We start from the raw sequence: 18,055 nt of genomic DNA, 5'->3' as shown, positions 1-18,055 counted from the left end.
CTTTCCCCTTGGGATGTGGGATGCCTTATTCCCATGGGATTTGGGCTCAGCTCCTTAGAGGCAAAGGAGCCCCCTCCCTGCGCAGAGTGGAGATCTCGGCAGGCTGTGGGCATAGCAGTAACTAGCACAACTGTGGTTTTCATGTCCTAACCTCCGAAGGGAAGATGTATGGTTAGAAGCAGGAATGGCCGATGATAGAAAGAACTGCTTTAGTTCTGTGCTTGCGAATCAGCAAGGAGGAGTAGGCACTTTTTCAAACATAATAGAATCCAAAACTATATTATTTTCCCTTGATTATTTCGATGCTGCTTTAGGCATGAACTATCTAATTTGGGGGGTTTTAATTTTTTTATTTTAAAAAAGTGTCTTTTAATGTTTGTTATTTTAAGAGAGACAGAACGCGAGTGGGGGAGGGGCAGAGAGAGAGGGGGAGACACAGAACCCGAAGCAGGCTCCAGGCTCCGAGCTGTCAGCGCAGAGCCCGACGCGGGGCTCGAACTCACGGACCGCGAGATCGTGACCTGAGCTGAAGTCAGATGCTTAACCGACTGAGCCACCCAGGCGCGCCTTGAACTATCTGATTTTTGTAATCCTTCAATGCCATTTAGCACAGGTAGTCACCCCAGGTAGACACCCCTCAAGTGCAGGGAAGAATGGTGGTAACAGCACAGATGTGGACACAGGGGTCCCTGGAAGGCAGGGTAATGGTCTGAAATGACCAGAAGCTACACATGTGTCACTTTCTCTCTGTCGCTGCCAATCAAGTACCTCTAACTACTCGGAACACCTCCTTTCCTTATTCTGCGGAAGTGACATTGTTTCATCGTAACCTCCCATCACTGTCCCTTGGCATCAAAATCAACGCACGCAGCTCGTATTATTCATCAAATATTTACTGAAAACTTACCACTCTGTGTGCAAGCCGGAGGCCAGAAGCTTGGGATACAAAGTCATAAAATGCAGTTGCAACGGAGGTGACAAGTAGCTACATGGTGTGGCTGGGTTTCACACAAATGCTACAGGGAGACTGAGAGACGGCACCCCGGGAGCTGAGCCCAGCACAGGACTTGGGGCTTGAAAAATGGGTTTGTGATCTTTTCCGGGGGAGAAGAGAAAATGTATTCAAGGCACAGGGACTGGTTCGTGCTAAGGCAGGAAGTGTGACAGAGCCTGGTATGTATTGAGAACGGCAGACGGTTCTGTTGAATGGGCTTTCAGTCCATCGTGTGTGTGTGTGTGTGTGTGTGTGGGCACGCGCTTGAAGGAGATGATTAGGCTGGAGAGGTGGTAAATGATCTCATGCCTCATTTATATTTTACCCAGTAGATAAGGGGAAAACGGCTGAGTTTCTTTAGCCATGAAAATAAAGAGATTAGGGTTGGTTTTAGCCAGGTTGTCCTGATGTGAAGAAAGCATGCAAGGGGTGTCATTCCAGAAACCAAGGAACCAGTCTCACCTTCCCTGCCAGTCTGGGCGGCACCTGTACAGGCCTAGATTGTGGCAGAGTGAGGCTTTAGAGAAAAAGAGGAGAATGGACCCTTCAGATGCCCTGTCAGATGTGAGGGTCCGGGAGGCAGAGCAGGAAGAATTTTTCACCACTCTGGGTAGGGTGCGGTTACTGACCTAAGGCATTTTTAGTTTTTAGAGCAGGGTGGAGAGGATAAACGAGCATTTACACCAACAAATAAAACTGTTACTCTTGTTTGTAATTTTGTAGCACCAGCGGATAATGAACCCCTTTCCTTGAAAATCACATGGTGTCAATTTCATGCGTGTGGCAAAGCGCCCTAATTAAAGACATCCTACAGTTGCTCAAGTCTTTCCTCCTGCACATTCTTTCCTTTCTCCCACAACAGATCCCCCTACATCAACCCCCTTACCGCAAGACACCAACAGGAGTTCAGACTGAGGGCAAGTGTGGAGCCGTTCTGGGCTCTGGTGCAAGTATGATCTATAAAAAGACATTCAGAAAACAAGGACCCATGTTGCCATTTTGCCTTTAATGGAAAAGTGGCTAGCAGTTACAGTAAAAAAAAAAAAAAAAAAAAAAAAATTTAGTTTAATAAAAAAAAACAAACTATCCAACTTCTAGGCAATCACTGAATTTTCAGAAACACACATACACTCGAAAACCAACGGTCTGTATAAAAATAAACTTTGAATGTGCGGCTAAAAAGGGAGATCCCCAGTCTTTTCGGCTGCACAAACGCTCCGTAAAAAGGAGGCGAGTCTAGGTGAGCCGGGTTCACCCCAGCGCAGAGGGGGCTTTGACTTTGGAAGACAGAGCCTGCTTGAAGCGCCTCTTGAGGTCTTGCATGTTGGGAGAGCGCGGCCGGGGAATGATGGAGGCTCTCCTCCTCTCCCCGCTGACGCCGAGCGACTTGCTCACCTCTTTGCAGAGGTGCTGAAACACATCGCAGACGTCCTCGTAGTTTTCACTGGTGGAAATTTCAAGGAACAGGCTGCCCAGCTCGTTGGCTAGTTGAACGCCATCACACGTTTGCACCTGCCGGGCATGCAGAAGGTCCCCCTTGTTGCCCACGATGACGACGGGGACCCTGGCGTCAGGGTGGACCTTCCGGATGTGCTGGTAGAGGGGGCGGATGGCCTGGTAGCTGTCGTAGTCCGTGATGGAGTAGACCAGCAGAAAGCCGTCTGCCCACTGCACGCACCTGGACAGCGGATCAGCTACCTGGAGGAGGTTGTCTTGGACCTGAGAAAGATCAACGCGAGTCTGGATCAAGGAAGCCCGCAGTGGGAGCAGACGCAAAATAAGATCAAAGGGACCCTCGGGAAAACAAGTTCGAAAAAGAAATCGTAAGTACAGTTTTCAGACTCCACCTAGCTTCTGCGGAAGGCGGCTCTGGCTGCGGGGAGAACAAAGTCTCGGGCCAGCTCCCTGCCTGGGTTATTTTATTGGCTGCCACTAATGCTCGATCTTTCGGCCCCCTGCTTGGCAGGTATTCTGTGGTGAGCCCTGGCTGACTGAAGGATCACTTCAACGAGAACTTTCAAATTAGAATGGCGCAATCTTTAGGGAACTGGGAATAAACAAAACTTTGAAAACAAGCCAAGATAAATATCTTTTCCCAAGCCCATAAAAATATTTTTAGCATGCCCTTGTTGAGCATGTTACAGAAACAAATTCCTTCTTTCTGTTCTTCCACTAGACCTTGCCTCCCTAGAAGGGAGCACAATTAATAACTTGTTAATCAAGTTAAATTCCTGACTGCTTGCCAAGGGCTTATCTGGTTGCAATTACTAACTTGAGGGAACAGTTAGAAGCACGTCAGCAGTCCCTGCTAGGGGAGGAGCCCCTCCCCAGAATCCCACCCCAATAGTTTTGTTAACGGTTTCCTGGCCCAGTTCTGGAAGATGGGGAGGACCCATCCCTACAAGCAGTGATGCCCCACTAGGGTTGTAAAGAAAGGTCACGTATCTCTCTCCTTTGGAGGTGACGGACACCAGGATGCTGCCTCCCTAACCATCCACCCACCCTGCCCGAGCACCCAGGAGGGTTTCTAAGCCCCCACCTGGGGACAGCCCACTTCTATATCTAAAGGCAAAACGGGTGTGTTTGGACATCTTGCTCAAGCCTGGGAGCCCTCCCCCGCCCCCGGGTGTGCAAGGTGGTGAGCTGTTTGCTTCTGGCAGTCCTTACCTGGATGCCCCCGGGGGTGTCCTGAATCTGCAAGGATAGCTGGTCCCCCTCTACGTAGACGAGCCGTGAATACAACTTGCCTGGAGAGTGAAGGAGAGTTTGCTTTTAAATTCCTAGCCTCCTATCAGGAGAGAGAAAGCCGGAGCTCGGAGCATGCAGCCACGGAAGCAGAGAGCACGAAATTATTCTAACCTGTATTCGGTTCATAATCGCCGATGAATCTCTTGGTGAGGAAGCGCACGATCATTGCTGAAAGGGAACCATGGGGAAGTCCGCTAAACGACTGGCACCAAACAGTCACCCCGGACGCTCTCGAGGAAAAGGAGGGGGCGATGGGCCGCAGGACAGCGGGTACTGCCCCAGTCCTCCGGCTCTGCAACCCCCAGGGTGCGGCCGTCGCGGTCTCCCGCGCGTCGGGGTGTGACTGCAGGTGCCCGGCCTGCCGCACCAGCCCCCCGCCATTCTCCAGCAGGTGCCAACCCGGGCGGGAGGGAGCCCTGGACTAGACGCCCCGGGGAAGCAGCGGGAAAAGCGGGCTGGCGAGGGAGAGCCGGGGCCGGCGCCGAAACTTCCAGGTTCCTCCCCGCGCTCCACCCCGCCTCCCGCCGCTCCAGAGCTCCGGCTCTTCCCCGAAGCCCGGTTATCCCCCACCCCCGGCGCGGCCCCCCGGGCACTCACCGCTCTTGCCCACGCGGCCGGCGCCCAGCACGGCCAGCTTGATGTCCTTGGGCGGGAGGCAATCGGAGGCGGACTCGGGGATGGGCGCGAGCAGACAGTGCCCGGACATGCTGGGCGGCCGCATGGAGGGCGCGCCGGCCGAGCGGGACCCGCCGCCGAGAGCGCAAGCCTGCCGAGCCCGGCCGCAGCGCCGCGGCGGCCAGCAGAGCGCGCGGGGACGCGGGAGCGCGGGCAGCGCGGCGGCCGGCGGAGCGCGCGGGGCCCCGCGGGTTTTAAAGGGCTCGGCGCGCGCGGTGGGGGCGCGGCGACCGCCCCCGGCTCCTCCTCCTCCCGCCCCTTCCCGCGGCGGCCGGGAGGGGACGCGCTGGCAGAGCCGAGGGGGCCGGTGGCCGCGGGCGTGCGCGCCGCCTAGGCCCTTGACGCGCTGTGCGCGGCTCCCGCCTCCGGCCCCTGGAAGGACCGCCGCCGTCCCGCGAGTGCGTGGGAGGCCCCGCGTCAGGCTGTGCCTGCGTAGCCCTGGGGGCCCCTCCTTCCCGCGGAGACGAACCCGGGTCCCTGGGGCGGTGGGTGAAGCTGAGAGCCCCAGGAGCTGGAGGAGGGAGGAAGGAGGGAAAGGTGCACTCAGTCGGGTGTCTGCGCAACGACGGGAGGGATAAATTCCCGTTGAGTGCAGTGGCCCTGTTTATTTCCAAAGGTGCTAAGGGATGACATTAATAGGGAAGAAAGAGGGGGGTGGAGTCCTGAATTCGTGTCAGTATAAGGGAACTCGGTCACGGTGACCTGGCTCCGGATATGTGAAGGGCCCTTCCGGGCAGTAATTGTTTGCAACTCGGCCTCCCGGACCCTCGCCCCTCGCCCCTCGCCGCCGGCCTTGGCTGAATCCACTCATTAGGGAACCCTCAATGCACATCCCGTCGCCTGGGAGCTTTGGCTCCGGACTGATTCTCCATTGCTGTCTGCACTTGAGCCAGGCATTTGCTTTATTACTCAAGTACTAAAATGAAGGTCGGTGCGGATGGGGAGTGGAAGAAGAGGACGCAAAAGGGAAACGTGGCCTGCTCTCGGGTGTGGGGAGCCCCCCGTAGGAAGGCAGAAGCCTTGGGATTTTATCCTTGTAGGTTCAGAACTTCATGCTTCTGGCCTCCTGTGTACCCACCTCAAATGTCCAGTTGCCTATTGGGCGGCCCCTCCCTTACTCGCCCCTTTCTCTTGGTTGAGTCAGTTGGCTTTGGCTGCATGACAAACTGCATGAAACTTAATGGTCTAAGGCGACAATCCCCCACAGTTGCTCACAAGTCTGTAGGTCAGTGGAGGGGTTATCCTAATCTGGGCCAGAATCAGCTGACCTAGGCTGGGTCCTTTCACGTAACTGCGGAGAGCTGGCAGGGGGTGGGTGGTGGCGGGCAGGCAGTCAGCTGTGATGGGGGAGGGAGTCACAGGCCTCTCCCCACCCCGCAGGCTGGCCCCAGTTTGCTCCTGTGGTGGCTGGGCAGCGAGTGGAAGCAGAAGCAGAAAAGGCCTCTCGAACCCCAGGCTCCATGGTGGAACCCATCACCCCTGCTGCATTCTGTGGGCCAAAGCAAGACACAATGCGGCCCAAATTCAAGAGGGGAAGACACACCCCACTCCTTAGTGCAGGGAGCTGAAGTCACATTTGAAAGGGCTGAGGGTACGCAGGCAGGGGTAGAGAGTGGGATCCATGTTGGCAACCGACCACGCTAATGCATGTTCCTTCCGTCTCCCCACGTGTCCAGACCGGCCACCTGTGAGCCATCCTTGATTCAAACCACTCTCGCCTCCGAGTGCCACCATTTCTACGGCCTGCACACCTGGGTGTCTCCCCTCTCCATCCCACTGCTGTCCTCGCTTCTCAGTTGACTTCTTCCGGGCTCCTGCAGCAGACTAGGAATCTCTCCTCTCAGACTTCTTTGATCATTGCTGCCACCCCCACCCCCGTCTCCCAGTTCCTCTCTCTTGGGATGCCCTTGGCAGCACGGGTCTCAGCTGTCACTTTCTGTTGAACTGGTTTCCTGCCTGTCTCCAGGAGGGCAGAGATGCCTTTAGCATCAGCACACAGTGGTAGCTGGGACTTACAAGGTCCTTTGTTCACTGACCGACTTTCTGAATGAGTAAGTGAGTAAATGAAGTCTTCCCTGTGTGAACTGGAAAGGGCAGAAATCGTAGGTACAACCATCATCCAAATACCTCGGTTTTGAAAGCAAAATGCTCTCAAGAGAAAGTGTTCCAGGAAGTGTCCTGAGATGAACTGCCGTATCTCAGTTGCACGGACCTTTGCCGGCTCACAAGGCAGTCTTTTAAACCTCAGTTTAACTGGAAAGATTTGAAGCAGGGCGCCTCCTTCCTCGACGGGGAGAAGGTACCATAAAGACAGCTACTATTTACAAAACCTTGAAACTATCTGGTTCCAAGGGTCCTTCAGCTGCTCAGTAATAGGGGTCCAAGTCGTTGTCTCCCAGATTCTCTTGGCTCTCCTTGGACACAAAAGGGCCCCTGCTTCACCAAACACCAAGTCCTCAGCAAAGCAGGGAGGGTGGGACTCTATTCTTTGGTCTCTTTTTATTATGACAAAATAATTCTCAGAACCCGCAGACTTTCTCTTATCTCTGAATCTCCAGAGCTGAGACGTTGAGAGTTTATCCAAGTATCTCGAAAAGACTGGGACTGCCACTCCCTTAGGACAATCGTCGTCCCTTCCTAGGAGCTAGCAGGCACACTGCTTCCCCATTAAAAATCAAGAAATAGAAGAGGGGATCACTGCGGAGGAGTCCACGGGACCTGCCACAAACACCCCTCACTTTCCCATTAAAATGCAGAACTCTCAAGGGAAAAGAGAGCACTTTCTTGGCTGAATCTTGGACTTCTCTCTTCACCTCACATTCCGTCAGAAATAAGATCGTTTTAATTTAAGGTCACCCAATAAGTAAGATTCCTAAGACTGTTCCTCTGTCCACTGATGATTATGTTCCATTTTGCATTCATGTTGCACCTTTGCTCAGAGAGCTCAAAATGTTATTCTTTGCATTTGCAGATAGATAATCCATGACAGACAGTATGTTACCGACTGTTACTGAACATTATAAATAGCCTTCCTTAAATGGTTGCAGCTTGTGTTCTCTTTCATTTTGGATTTCTTTGTGTCCAGAGTGATGTAAAATTGTACTGCAACCAATATAACACAGGCATACTGAAGTGGTTTTAACATGATAATGGAGATGCGTAGGCACAGATATAGATACACAAATCCTGTGGGTGTTGAGAATACATGTGAGTGGCAGAATTCGGTAATTTGCAAATATGAGCCTCAGGAAGTTATTAACCCTTTACCAGCCAAGTAAGCTTGATTTCTAGCCCTCAGGCAAAACTTTGCTGAGGGTACTTGTCTAGTTCAAGAACATCTCTTCCCCCACCATCCATCATCTCCTAATATCAACTGTCTTTCCTGCGTATCCTAAATCCTTGAACACTGAGCTTACTGGAGACTCACAGACTACCTTTTGGTAGTTTCCCCAGAATAAAAACTGTGCTTCTGTACCAGCTCCCTACTTTATTTCAGTCTTCAAAATTATTGAAAATCTACTCATTGCAAAGCTCTATTAAGTGCTGATACAAAACACAGAGAACAGCTTTGTTACCATTTACTGAGGAGACAAAGTAGAAGACATTCCTGCCTGCCATCACAGACATCCCTAGTGAAACAGTGAAATTAATTCCCTTTTATAAAATTGCTTAATGTACAAAAAAAAATTCGCATACATTTTTTCTTTAATCTTTTTTTTTTTTGGACAGAGTGTGAGCGGGGGAGTGTTAGCAAGAGAGGGAGACACAGACTCTGAAGCAGGCTCCAGGGTCCAAGCTGTCAGCACAGAGCCTGACATGGGGCTTGAACTCACGAACTACGAGATCATGACCTGAGCCAAAGTTGGGCGCTTAACTGACTGAGCCACCCAGGCGCCCCATTTCTTCCTTAATCTTAGATTAAGCCTGTAAAATGGGTTCAATATCTCCTAAATTGAGATTCAGACAAGTTTGGTACCTTACCCAAAGTCACAGAGCCATTCAGCAGTAGATGCCCCAGCCCCTCTGATGTCCAGTCTTGGCACTTCCCATCAAGGTAGAGAGCAGGATGGGAAATGCGCCAGTCGTGGACAAGGAGTGACAAAGCAGGTCAGGGTGCCAACTCCCAGTAGAGCTACAACGGGAAGAATTAAATCTGAAGGGGGCGGGGGTGGTGGTGGTGATCAGGAAAAGCTACAGGGAGAAATGGCCCGGTCTCCGAGCTTCAATGATATTTGATAGGTGGAAGCACAGAGGGCAAGAGATAGCATGTCAAGCTGAAGGAAGATCATGAGCAAAATCATGGAGGTAGAAAGTATAATTCAAGTTCGGGGAGCTGGCAGACTCCAATATTAGGATGTAGCGTGATCCAAGAAGTTGGCGACCCCGCCACGGATGGCAATGAATGCTACCCTCGCTCGGGAATGTATCTGGAGCCCATGGAAAACCACTGAACTGTTCTCGAGGAGGGAACAATATGTAACTGTCAGTGCTAGGAGCGTGTGAAAAACAGAGTATCATCTCTGCTCCCAAGGATCTTGAAACTATTTACTCACTCATCTCCCAGAAGCAATTCTTCTGGATCTCCTTCTGGCTCAGGGGCAAAAAGTTCAATCACGTCTTCCCTTGAGCTGAGCCATCATCATCACCCCATTTCAGAGACAACAGAGTACCTCACTGCATTTCTTTTCCAAGTCAAATGATTTCCATACATTCCAGTCTTGCTAGCCAAGGACGTATGAGAGCATTTTCTCTGTGCTTTTCCCATTTGGGGCTTTATGAGCTAGCCTGTCGGTTACGCCTCACCACACACTCTGGCAGTTTGGAAAGAATCACAACACAGAAACCCCGGGCTGCTTACTCCCTCCTCTGCACACGCTTTCCACCTCAGCAAGAACAGCAAGCAGGTGCTGCCTCACTGTTACTCATAACCAAATAACCTGTCGAGCACATTCCGTGGAGGTTTTCGAACGAACAATACCAACTGTTTTCCTTTTCGGTGGGGATGGGACAAATACTGGTCTTCCAAAACCAATTGTTTAAAATTATTTCTCTTGCGCTCAAAAAATAAACCTGCTTTGTTTATATTTTAGCAACATTGTTTATATTTTATGTATTTCTTTTCCCACCAGAGCACAGAGAAGATGCTATAGATACTAGTGAGAACATCAAAGAGGTATCAAACCGTGGGGTTTTTTTTCCCCACTACCACAGAGTATGACAAATTTTATTCAACCCTTGGGATTGGGCTCAACTGAACAAAAACAGAGGCCTTAAAAGACACCTAGCTAGATGAGAAAAGAATTAAAAGTTCAAGGAGCCAGGCACCTTCACTTATGGTCATGGCTCTAACTGAAAAACAGGGTGAAAAGTTTTACAGTTAGAACATTTTCCTTCATTCTCATCAAGTGTACGAAAAGGGAATTGCATGGTAAGAGATTCACTTACAATTTCACAACCTGTAACAATTACTCGTTTTTATTTTATTTAAAAAAAAATTTTTTTTAAACGTTTATTTATTTTTGAGACAGAGACACAGAGCATGAACGGGGGAGGGGCAGAGAGAGAGGGAGACACAGAATCGGAAACAGGCTCCAGGCTCTGAGCCATCAGCCCAGAGCCCGACGCGGGGCTTGAACTCACGGACTGCGAGATCGTGACCTCAGCTGAAGTCGGACGCTCAACCGACTGAGCCACCCAGGCGCCCCCAATTACTCGTTTTTAAAAGGACCTGCATTTCAAGGCGGGTACGTAATCTACCAGTGCACACACACATTACTCAAAGCTCAGGGAATTGGATGCAATTTATTTCACCAGTAATAAAACCCCTCCAAATGAATCTGTGTAGTCTATGCAGGATATCAAGATGGAGCTCCCCAAGAGGAAGCTGGAAATACGGTCGGAGCTTCAGAGAATGTGCGCTCTGAAATTGGAGTCTCAAGTGTATTAGAGAGGACTCAAACTTGAGCAAGCATCTCAACCACCCAGAGAGGCTGTGAAGAGTGCTGGGCCCAGCCCCAGAATTTGATTCAGTAGGCCCACATTCTTAACGAATTTCCAAAAAACGTAGGTGCCACGTGGGAGAGAACCACTGGCTTGGGTCATGCAGAAAATAGAGAGTAGAGACAGATGCGGAGCATCACGAAGCCAGAAACACAGGGTGCAGAGTCAGACAGGTGGAAAAACCTGGGTGAAGTACGATGGCAGAAGCCTCTGGAACAGAAAGTTAGTCGTGGGCACGTCCAACATCAAGGAGGTAAAATCAAAACTGACGTGTTTGGTGACCCTTGAGAGGAGGTTCACAGGAACGGTGGGGGCAGAAGCCAGATTTGCACTGGGGCGCTAGGAAATTAAGTTACAGCTGGGACAAGGCATGCACAAGAGAAGCGGCTTCATTTAACTTGCCGGCTGAAGTCAAGGAAAAGCAAGCGGAAAGGGTCAAGGGTACAAGATCCAGGAATAATCAACGAAACGGGAGCAGACGCAGGTCGACACCAACGTTCTCCCCTCTGCTGTCCCTTTACACACCGTGCCGTCCTAGTTACCTTGTTTTACACAGCTTCAAGTCTTAACTGCTCCTCCTAGACTGTCCTCTTTGCAGTCTGTCCCCACTTCTCTGGCAGAGTAGGTAACAAGTATTCCCTACCCTGGGAATGTTAAGTTGATAACCACCCCAACAAAATGCACCAAGTCCAAAAGCAAGCGTGTAACTCGGCCTATCTGAGGCGCCGCAAAGGTAGCGTAATTGAATTGGACCTTGGGGCTCAAGGAGTAGGAGGTCAGAAAGGCAGGCACTGACCAGACGATGTGGGTTTTCATAAGGCCCTTGAGAATCTGGAGGTCGGAAAGGTAGTCAAGACACAGCAAGGACTGCATTAAGAGGCAAAGGGAAACCAGGCAAGTGCTGCAGGAGGTGAAGCCAAGTCCATAATGAACGCAGTATCCTCCCACCGAGTTAGCAAAGACTGAATGAGAACAGTGCGGACACCGGCATTTTCATTCACGGGAGGGCAAACTAGTATAATGCTTCAGGAAAACAATTTATTCTCAATGAATCGGGAATCTGGAAAACACACTTTAGACTCCCCGCTGTGTGCGATGAACGATCTTTAAAGCGTAATCCGAAAAGCCCCAATGCCTTACGTACATTCGCAGGACCACCGCTGCCACGGACTGCACTGCACCCCAGATGGGAGCTCGCGGGTCCCGATGAACTGCCCGAAGGTAACTCTGCCCTAAGCCCGCTCTCCTTGCGGCCCTTCCTTCCCTCAACATTCAGCCTCGCCAGCTCTCCCGCACCGAGCGCATCTTGTCCTCCGCCAGGCCTCTTCTCACAAGTATGCCATGGGGGTCATGGTTTAACAGGAAATCACAGGCCCTGAGTGCACAAAGGACCTCCGGGAACCGTGTGGTCCAATCCCTGTACACCTGTGGGGAACACCCTCCTTTCACAGGGGCCAACAGAAAGTGAGGTTAACACGAGCTGCTGGAAGACAAGCCAACAACTGTTGAGGTTTCCACAGTATGTGGGAGATTTAAATAATCCCGGAAAACAAGATTAAACGAATGAGAAAATGCACATCAAAAAAAAGACAGTGCTTTCCTCATTAATCCCAAGAGCATTTATTAAATGCTTACTATGTGCCAGGCCTTAGGAGTGCAAAGTTACTAAGACAATCTCTAACCTCAGGTGTAATGGGGAAGACAAGTTTTTAAAAATTATAAACACTGTAATGGGGCGCCTGGGTGGCGCAGTCGGTTAAGCGTCCGACTTCAGCCAGGTCATGATCTCATGGTCCGTGAGTTCGAGCCCCGCGTCAGGCTCTGGGCTGATGGCTCAGAGCCTGGAGCCTGTTTCCGATTCTGTGTCTCCCTCTCTCTCTGCCCCTCCCCCGTTCATGCTCTGTCTCTCTCTGTCCCAAAAATAAATTAAAAACGTTGGAAAAAAAATTAAAAAAAAAAAAAAAAAAAAAAAAAGCAAACACACCTGTCGTGGTAATAGATATAAGGGATTTAATTCTATCATCCCAAAGCAGATTTTCTCCTTTGATTCCAGTTTCATTCCTCTCCTTTCTCCTTAAAATACATTAGGGAAGGTTCACGTATGACATGCAAGGTGAACAAAGGACAATCAGGAATTCACCAACTTGAGAAAGCATAGGCAGTCTTGGGCAAAGGCAAGTGCGAAGGACCTGGGGCAACAAAGAGCGTTTCCAATAAATAAATTTTTCCTAACACCATATAGAAAAACACTTAACAGGAAATGACAGGGAAAACAATTCAGTGGGAACCAGAATGCTTTAAACAATCTTTTTAACTAATAGGCTTCAAAGGGAAGTTCTTTATCCTTAAAACATAGCTACTTAAGACTTGATACAATTACAAGTACTCAACTTTCCGTGCTTAAATGCAATCTCAACAGATAACCTTTCATTTGTTTTTAAAAAATCTTTTTTCTTAGTGATTTAGAAGAACTATTTTCAAACTACTATAAAATATGTTATAGGTACTATCTGGCAGTTCCTAATCAATTGAGTATATTGTACAATAAACCACATCTTTCAGCAAAAACAAAACAAACAAAAACCCCATCATATTTTAACGTTTATTTTTGAGACTCTAGAGAGAACACAAGCAGGGGAGGGCAGAGAGAGAGGGAGAGACAGAATCCAAAGCAGGATCCAGGCTCTGAGCTGTCAGCCCAGAGCCTGACGCGGGGCTCAAACTCATGGACTGCAAGATCATGACCTGACCCAAAGTCGGATGCTTAACTGAGTCAGCCAAGTGCCTCAAAACCCACAAAATTTGAATAAAGCCATCCCCCACTGAATTTGGATATAAAGTTTGCTTTAAATACTTCTTTGGGGAAGACAATACCACGCTGCCACTCAATTAAAAGAAACATTTTTACAGTCTTGACGTCTTTTATTTTTTTTTACATTTATCATGCCATGAATTCATAGGGAATGGGTTCCAACAGCTCAGGCTCCTTTCCATTGGTTCTCACAAAGTGTGCTTCTCTGGGTGGGGCAGGCTAGTAAAAAAAAAAAAAAAGGCAAGGGAACAATCATGTAAACTACAATCATCAATCTCAAAGTACTCTAGAACCAAAAAAAAGTAACAGTCAATTCATTAACTTTCATATAAAAGAAAATGACCACTGAGCAAGTTTTAAAATTCCCAAGATCAATACCAAGAAGCCATCTGCCAAGCACTCACCTGGCGCTTCAGTTGAACCCAAGTACCTTTCTCCTTAGCTTCCTTCTTTTTCTGATCATTTTCCTTCACACGCTTCAGGAAGCTGTCTCGGCTCTTTGAGTGCTTAATGTGCTCGATACGTACATTAATTCTCTTAGCAAGAATCTTGCCCCTGGAGAACAGAAATCCCTATAAATGCTCCAGCAAAAATGTAACAAAGTCCAAAAGCACTTCTGCCAATTTCATTTATTAAAAAAAAAGAAAAAACAAACATTAAAGGCACCTGGGTGGCTCAGTCAGTTAAGTGTCCCACTCTCGATTTGAGCTCAGGCCACGATATCCTGATTTGGGAGATCAAGCCCCACATGCGCTCTGTGCTGACAGCGTGGAGCCTGGGATTCCCTCTCTCTCAGTCCCTCCCCTGCTCTCATGTGCTCTCTCCCCAAAACAAACAAAAAAACCACAATCCATTTAAAATAAATCAACCACGAACCTTTTACCAACAAATAGGATTAAACAGCAAGGTACAGCTAACTTACAATCATTTATTAATCGTACTGGAAGAGGCGTTGAGGCGAACACCCTCCATTTGTAAGCTTTCTTTTAACGAGGTGACAGACCTCACAATACTAAATAAGCAAAACCAAATCGCTAACTAGATTTACACCGTGTTACACATCCTTTTATACTCTGAACATCAGAGTTGCTTAACACCAAGTTCTAATGAACATTTTTCATTAGGTCTAGTTCAATTTGTTTCCTCTGACAGGATACAAGACAAACACCCAGTTTGCTTGAGTTTTGAAAGGATATTTCCTTTGCCCCACTTGAATGACCAATAAAGACATAAGTCCAATTGGCAAAGTGAAACGGGGGTATGAGGGAATACTAATCAGCTGGAAAGAAACCAGACATTACTTACTTCACTTGTTTGTTTACGACAATGCCAACAGCATGCTGGGTAACATTGTAGACTCTTCCAGTTTTGCCGTGGTAACATTTGTGGGGCATTCCTTTTTGAACAGTGCCCATTCCCTGTTAAAAGGAGGTCAAAGTTATGCCAGCAATTTTCCGTTTTTACATCCTGACTCTTATTAAAGTAACTAAGATACTCTTAGAATTTTTCTTTTAAATGGCAACTCCAGAGCTTTCAGAGCCGGTGAAATGGGTTTTTCACATCGCTTTAAGCAATCAAAAAGACAATCATCATTAAGCTCTAGAGTGCCAGGATTCTTTTAAATACCCATCACAAAAGAACGTAACTTTCACCGTTTTTTTAAAAAACAGCAATCTCCATCTTCATCAACAGTTAAATTTTGTACTAAGGTATTATTCCTTTCCACCTTAAAAAACCTGATTTTTCCACTACCTGTTAACAAACAAGTAGTAAAGTTTTCAGATTCAAGAATAGCACTTTAAAAACTGGTTTCTGGAAGTTAAATTAGCCATTCTACACTTATGAGCTCTTATTTAGGCCAAAAATTTCCCCCTATTTAGGAGAATAAAAAGTCAACAGGTGAAATACAATATACACTAGTATCCGAATTTCAGTATTACACTTTTCTAGCTTCTAATGTTGTTCTGTAGGTTATTTACCCAATTTTAGAATTTACCTTGATGTCCACAATATCACCTTTCTTGTAGATTCGCATGTATGTTGCCAAAGGAACAACTCCTGTCCCCCAAAAAATCAGTATAGTTAGTATCAAGATTAAAAAGTCCAGACTACAAAATACATGTAAGCTTACTAGCCTTCAACATACTCTTATCTTTGACAGTTGTATTTTTAAAATCTTGTTGCCAAAAAACAACTATATGAAATTTATGCTTTTCATTTACTACAAAGAACAAGTTAGGTAGATGCTGGTTAACTAACACCATTTATTAAAAACACATTATACGAATATATACTATGTTTGCTCTCAAGAAGGAAGTATCTACTTACCATGTTTTCTAAAAGGCCTAGAGAACATATAGCGAGTACCTCTCCTCTTTCCCTTTGTGTTGGTCATTTTGGCGAATTACTGAAAACAGTAAGTATAAAACGTCAAACAAAACCGCAAAATTGGTAATTGTCTTTTTAAACAACAACAAAAAAAACCCAATCAAACCCCATAAATTTCAAATGCTTGCTTTACAACAAAAAAATCTAAGCTGACTCACCAATTATTTCCCATAAAGGATAAAACCCCATCATTTTGGCATGTAGGATCCTCATGCAAACTGCCTAAGTGCTATTAACATTAAAGCTACGAAGACCTGGATTTTGGAACCCACACCAGTACTTTCCCTGTTAGAACATAAAACACAGAACTTCTACCCCACTTTTGTAGAAGCCATCTGAGAATGCCAAAGGCACTGGAATTACTAACGGACAGTAATTTACTGTTGGAGAGCAAAACAACTCAGCCCTGCCATTTTTACGTGGTAGATTAAACCCCTTCTCTTATCGAGGTAATTTTTTGGGAGGGTCATGTCTACAAAGCACTCAGCAACTTTTTTTAACATTGTGAGAGAGAGGGAGCCTGCAGGTGTGAATGGGAGAGGGGCAGAATCTGGAGCAGGCTGCAGGCTCCCAGCTGTCAGCACAAAGCCTGACGTGGGGTCCGAATCCGAACCCTGAGATCGTGACCTGAGTCCAAGTTGGACGCCCAACCAACTGAGCCACCCAGGCGACCCCACCGATCAACTTCTAGTGTATTGTGTTTAATATTAAGTGGTAGTTAATTTATCGTTATCTAAGAATTCACATATAGGCATTTCAAATAGCATCTTTCACTGTTCCCCAAAAGGTTGAAACAATGGCTTTTATGCTTCAGGTCGCTGGAGAGCAGAACTCCCATCGCTGGGAATTACTCCAACCACAAGGCAAAATATATGGAAGTCAGGCTTAACTTGATGAGACCCTAACATAAATCCCTTAACTTATGAACACTTCTTAAAAGAAAAGGGATTCCAAAGCACCTTCTTTGGGTAACTTGAGAGGCAAAGGGACACAATGTTTCACCCGACCCTGCTTGAATCCTCAAATTCTCTACATTTGTACCCAGCGCATACAAAAGCGTGAAGTTCATCATATATACAAGAGACGCGCGGCAGGTCCAAATCACTTCCCCGGGTCACAAAGTGGCAGATTTGATAATGGAAGTAATTTCGGACTCCAGAAACCATTCTTCCACCAGATCCATTTTCCCCAGGAAGAAATCACCCAACACACGCTTTCGAAAATGATACTTGATGTAGGGAAAAGTGATGCTTTCTTTAGAGTCTCCAAAAGCACCAACCTGCACGCCACCTGCAGTTTGCTCAGCTCTGGTAGCTACAATTAGCAAACTAACCCCCCCCCGCCAAAAAACCTAAGAGTAAGTGGTAATTCACTAACTCCTCCCCCTCCCCCCAAGAGTCTACAGGAGACACACAACTATTCGGGAATCCTTTCACCGGCTGCCCCGGCCTTAAAATACCTGCGGCAACCTGAACGTACTTTCCGTTTGTCCAAATGCGACTTGGACCTAAAATCTGTAACAACTGGGATAATTTCACAAGCACTAACGCCGAGGAGTCTGGGGTTCACATCCTGCGAGGCGACTAAGCGGGCATCTACTCTTTTCTCGGACCACGGGCCCGGGCTTTCACACACACCCCAAGGCCTCCTTGGAGGTTAAAACTCCTGACTTTAAGCCCGTTTTAAACCCGTCCAAAACGACCGTAAGTCCCCACCCAACCCATTACAAGTTTAGGTTGCACATTAGGGGCCAAAACTCCACACTGAGTTCCAAAGGCCTGCGTGGGCCACGCGGCCCCACAAAGCCTGTCCGAAGGCCCAGAGTACGGAGTCTAAAGCCCCGGGGACCCAAGAAAAACCAACGATTCCCTAAACTGACCCGAGTCGCCTCCCCGCTGTATCTCGACTTCGCTTCTCTGCAGCCTCTCCCCCCGCAGGGCCCCGGCCTCGCGGTCCGGTCCTCAGCCCCCCGGCCCAGACCCGGCGCACGCCGCTCCCGGTCTCATTGAACATGGCTCCACCGCCCAGGCCGGTGGGCCCCGAACAGTCTAACCAGTCCCTTTCAGGCCTCAATGCACGGCCGGAGCGGTCACAGGGTCAGGACTCAGGTCTGGGGGCCAAGCGGCACCGGGAGCCACGCGCAGGCCCTACCTGGAAGATGGCGGTTCCGGCCGAAAGGAAGGAGGCGGGGCTGCAGCGCGCTCCTTACAAGGGCCTACGGGCTGCCCGCGGCACTGCCTGAAAGAAACGCCAGCCGAAAGCAACTCTTCCGGGGAAAGGGATCTTCTCAGAGAACAAGGGGAACCCTTAGAATATTTTTCTTTTTTGTCCAAAAGAGGCAATAGACCTACACAAGCTGACACTTGGATCTTTCCAGACAGCCCGGAAAGGGGCCTTCAAGGACGTCAAACAGGGCGCCGACGTCCTACGCGTGCCGA

At 48.4% G+C, this 18,055-nt stretch overlaps 2 protein-coding genes and 2 non-coding genes across 8 annotated transcripts; all 4 read right to left on the bottom strand.

The window, feature by feature from the left end:
* Positions 1-1,981: 1,981 nt before the first annotated feature.
* Positions 1,982-4,737, bottom strand: RASL11A (RAS like family 11 member A). Of its 4 annotated transcripts, none has more exons than XM_043575729.1 (4): positions 4,340-4,737; positions 3,854-3,910; positions 3,662-3,741; positions 1,982-2,713 (listed from the first exon to the last, which is right to left on the bottom strand). In XM_043575729.1, the coding sequence occupies exons 1-4, from the start codon at positions 4,461-4,463 to the stop codon at positions 2,246-2,248; spliced, it is 729 nt and encodes a 242-aa protein (XP_043431664.1). In that variant the 5' UTR covers positions 4,464-4,737; the 3' UTR covers positions 1,982-2,245. The 4 variants fall into 4 exon arrangements, with proteins under 4 accessions (XP_043431664.1, XP_043431651.1, XP_043431657.1 ...); XM_043575716.1 differs by having other exon boundaries at positions 1,982-2,788; positions 4,340-4,604; XM_043575722.1 differs by lacking the exon at positions 3,854-3,910 and having other exon boundaries at positions 1,982-2,788; positions 4,340-4,581.
* A 7,670-nt stretch (positions 4,738-12,407) lies between these two features.
* RPL21 (ribosomal protein L21) lies at positions 12,408-18,045 on the bottom strand. 2 transcript variants are annotated; one of them, XM_043575755.1, is made up of 6 exons: positions 17,769-18,045; positions 15,558-15,636; positions 15,226-15,287; positions 14,535-14,647; positions 13,634-13,784; positions 12,408-13,448 (listed from the first exon to the last, which is right to left on the bottom strand). In XM_043575755.1, exons 2-6 carry the CDS (start codon positions 15,622-15,624, stop codon positions 13,359-13,361), a joined length of 483 nt encoding a protein of 160 aa, XP_043431690.1. In that variant the 5' UTR covers positions 15,625-15,636; positions 17,769-18,045; the 3' UTR covers positions 12,408-13,358. The 2 variants fall into 2 exon arrangements, with proteins under 2 accessions (XP_043431690.1, XP_043431697.1); XM_043575762.1 differs by having other exon boundaries at positions 13,326-13,448; positions 15,776-17,777.
* LOC122496811 lies at positions 14,364-14,490 on the bottom strand. Its single transcript, XR_006300951.1, has one exon. It is a non-coding gene; the product is annotated as a small nucleolar RNA SNORA27 (small nucleolar RNA).
* On the bottom strand, positions 14,758-14,828 carry LOC122496730. Its single transcript, XR_006300917.1, has one exon. It is a non-coding gene; the product is annotated as a small nucleolar RNA SNORD102 (small nucleolar RNA).
* Positions 18,046-18,055: the final 10 nt, after the last annotated feature.

This window comes from Prionailurus bengalensis, chromosome A1, assembly GCF_016509475.1.
Source record: "Prionailurus bengalensis isolate Pbe53 chromosome A1, Fcat_Pben_1.1_paternal_pri, whole genome shotgun sequence".
NCBI lineage: Eukaryota > Metazoa > Chordata > Mammalia > Carnivora > Felidae > Prionailurus > Prionailurus bengalensis.
The sequence above is the reverse complement of the archived record's forward strand: the minus strand, read 5'-3'. Positions and strand labels throughout refer to the sequence as shown.

Coding starts and splice junctions, on each gene's coding strand:
- RPL21 (XM_043575755.1), bottom strand. CDS start 15,624: ATGACCAACACAAAGGGAAAGAGGAGAGGTACTCGCTATATGTTCTCT. Junction 15,288..15,557: donor TAGGCCTTTTAGAAAACATG/GTAAGTAGATAC, acceptor TTTGGGGGACAG/GAGTTGTTCCTTTGGCAACA. Junction 14,648..15,225: donor GTGATATTGTGGACATCAAG/GTAAATTCTAAA, acceptor TCCTTTTAACAG/GGAATGGGCACTGTTCAAAA.
- RASL11A (XM_043575716.1), bottom strand. CDS start 4,463: ATGCGGCCGCCCAGCATGTCCGGGCACTGTCTGCTCGCGCCCATCCCC. Junction 3,911..4,339: donor CGGCCGCGTGGGCAAGAGCG/GTGAGTGCCCGG, acceptor GTTCCCTTTCAG/CAATGATCGTGCGCTTCCTC. Junction 2,789..3,661: donor ACACCCCCGGGGGCATCCAG/GTAAGGACTGCC, acceptor TGTTTTCCCGAG/GGTCCCTTTGATCTTATTTT.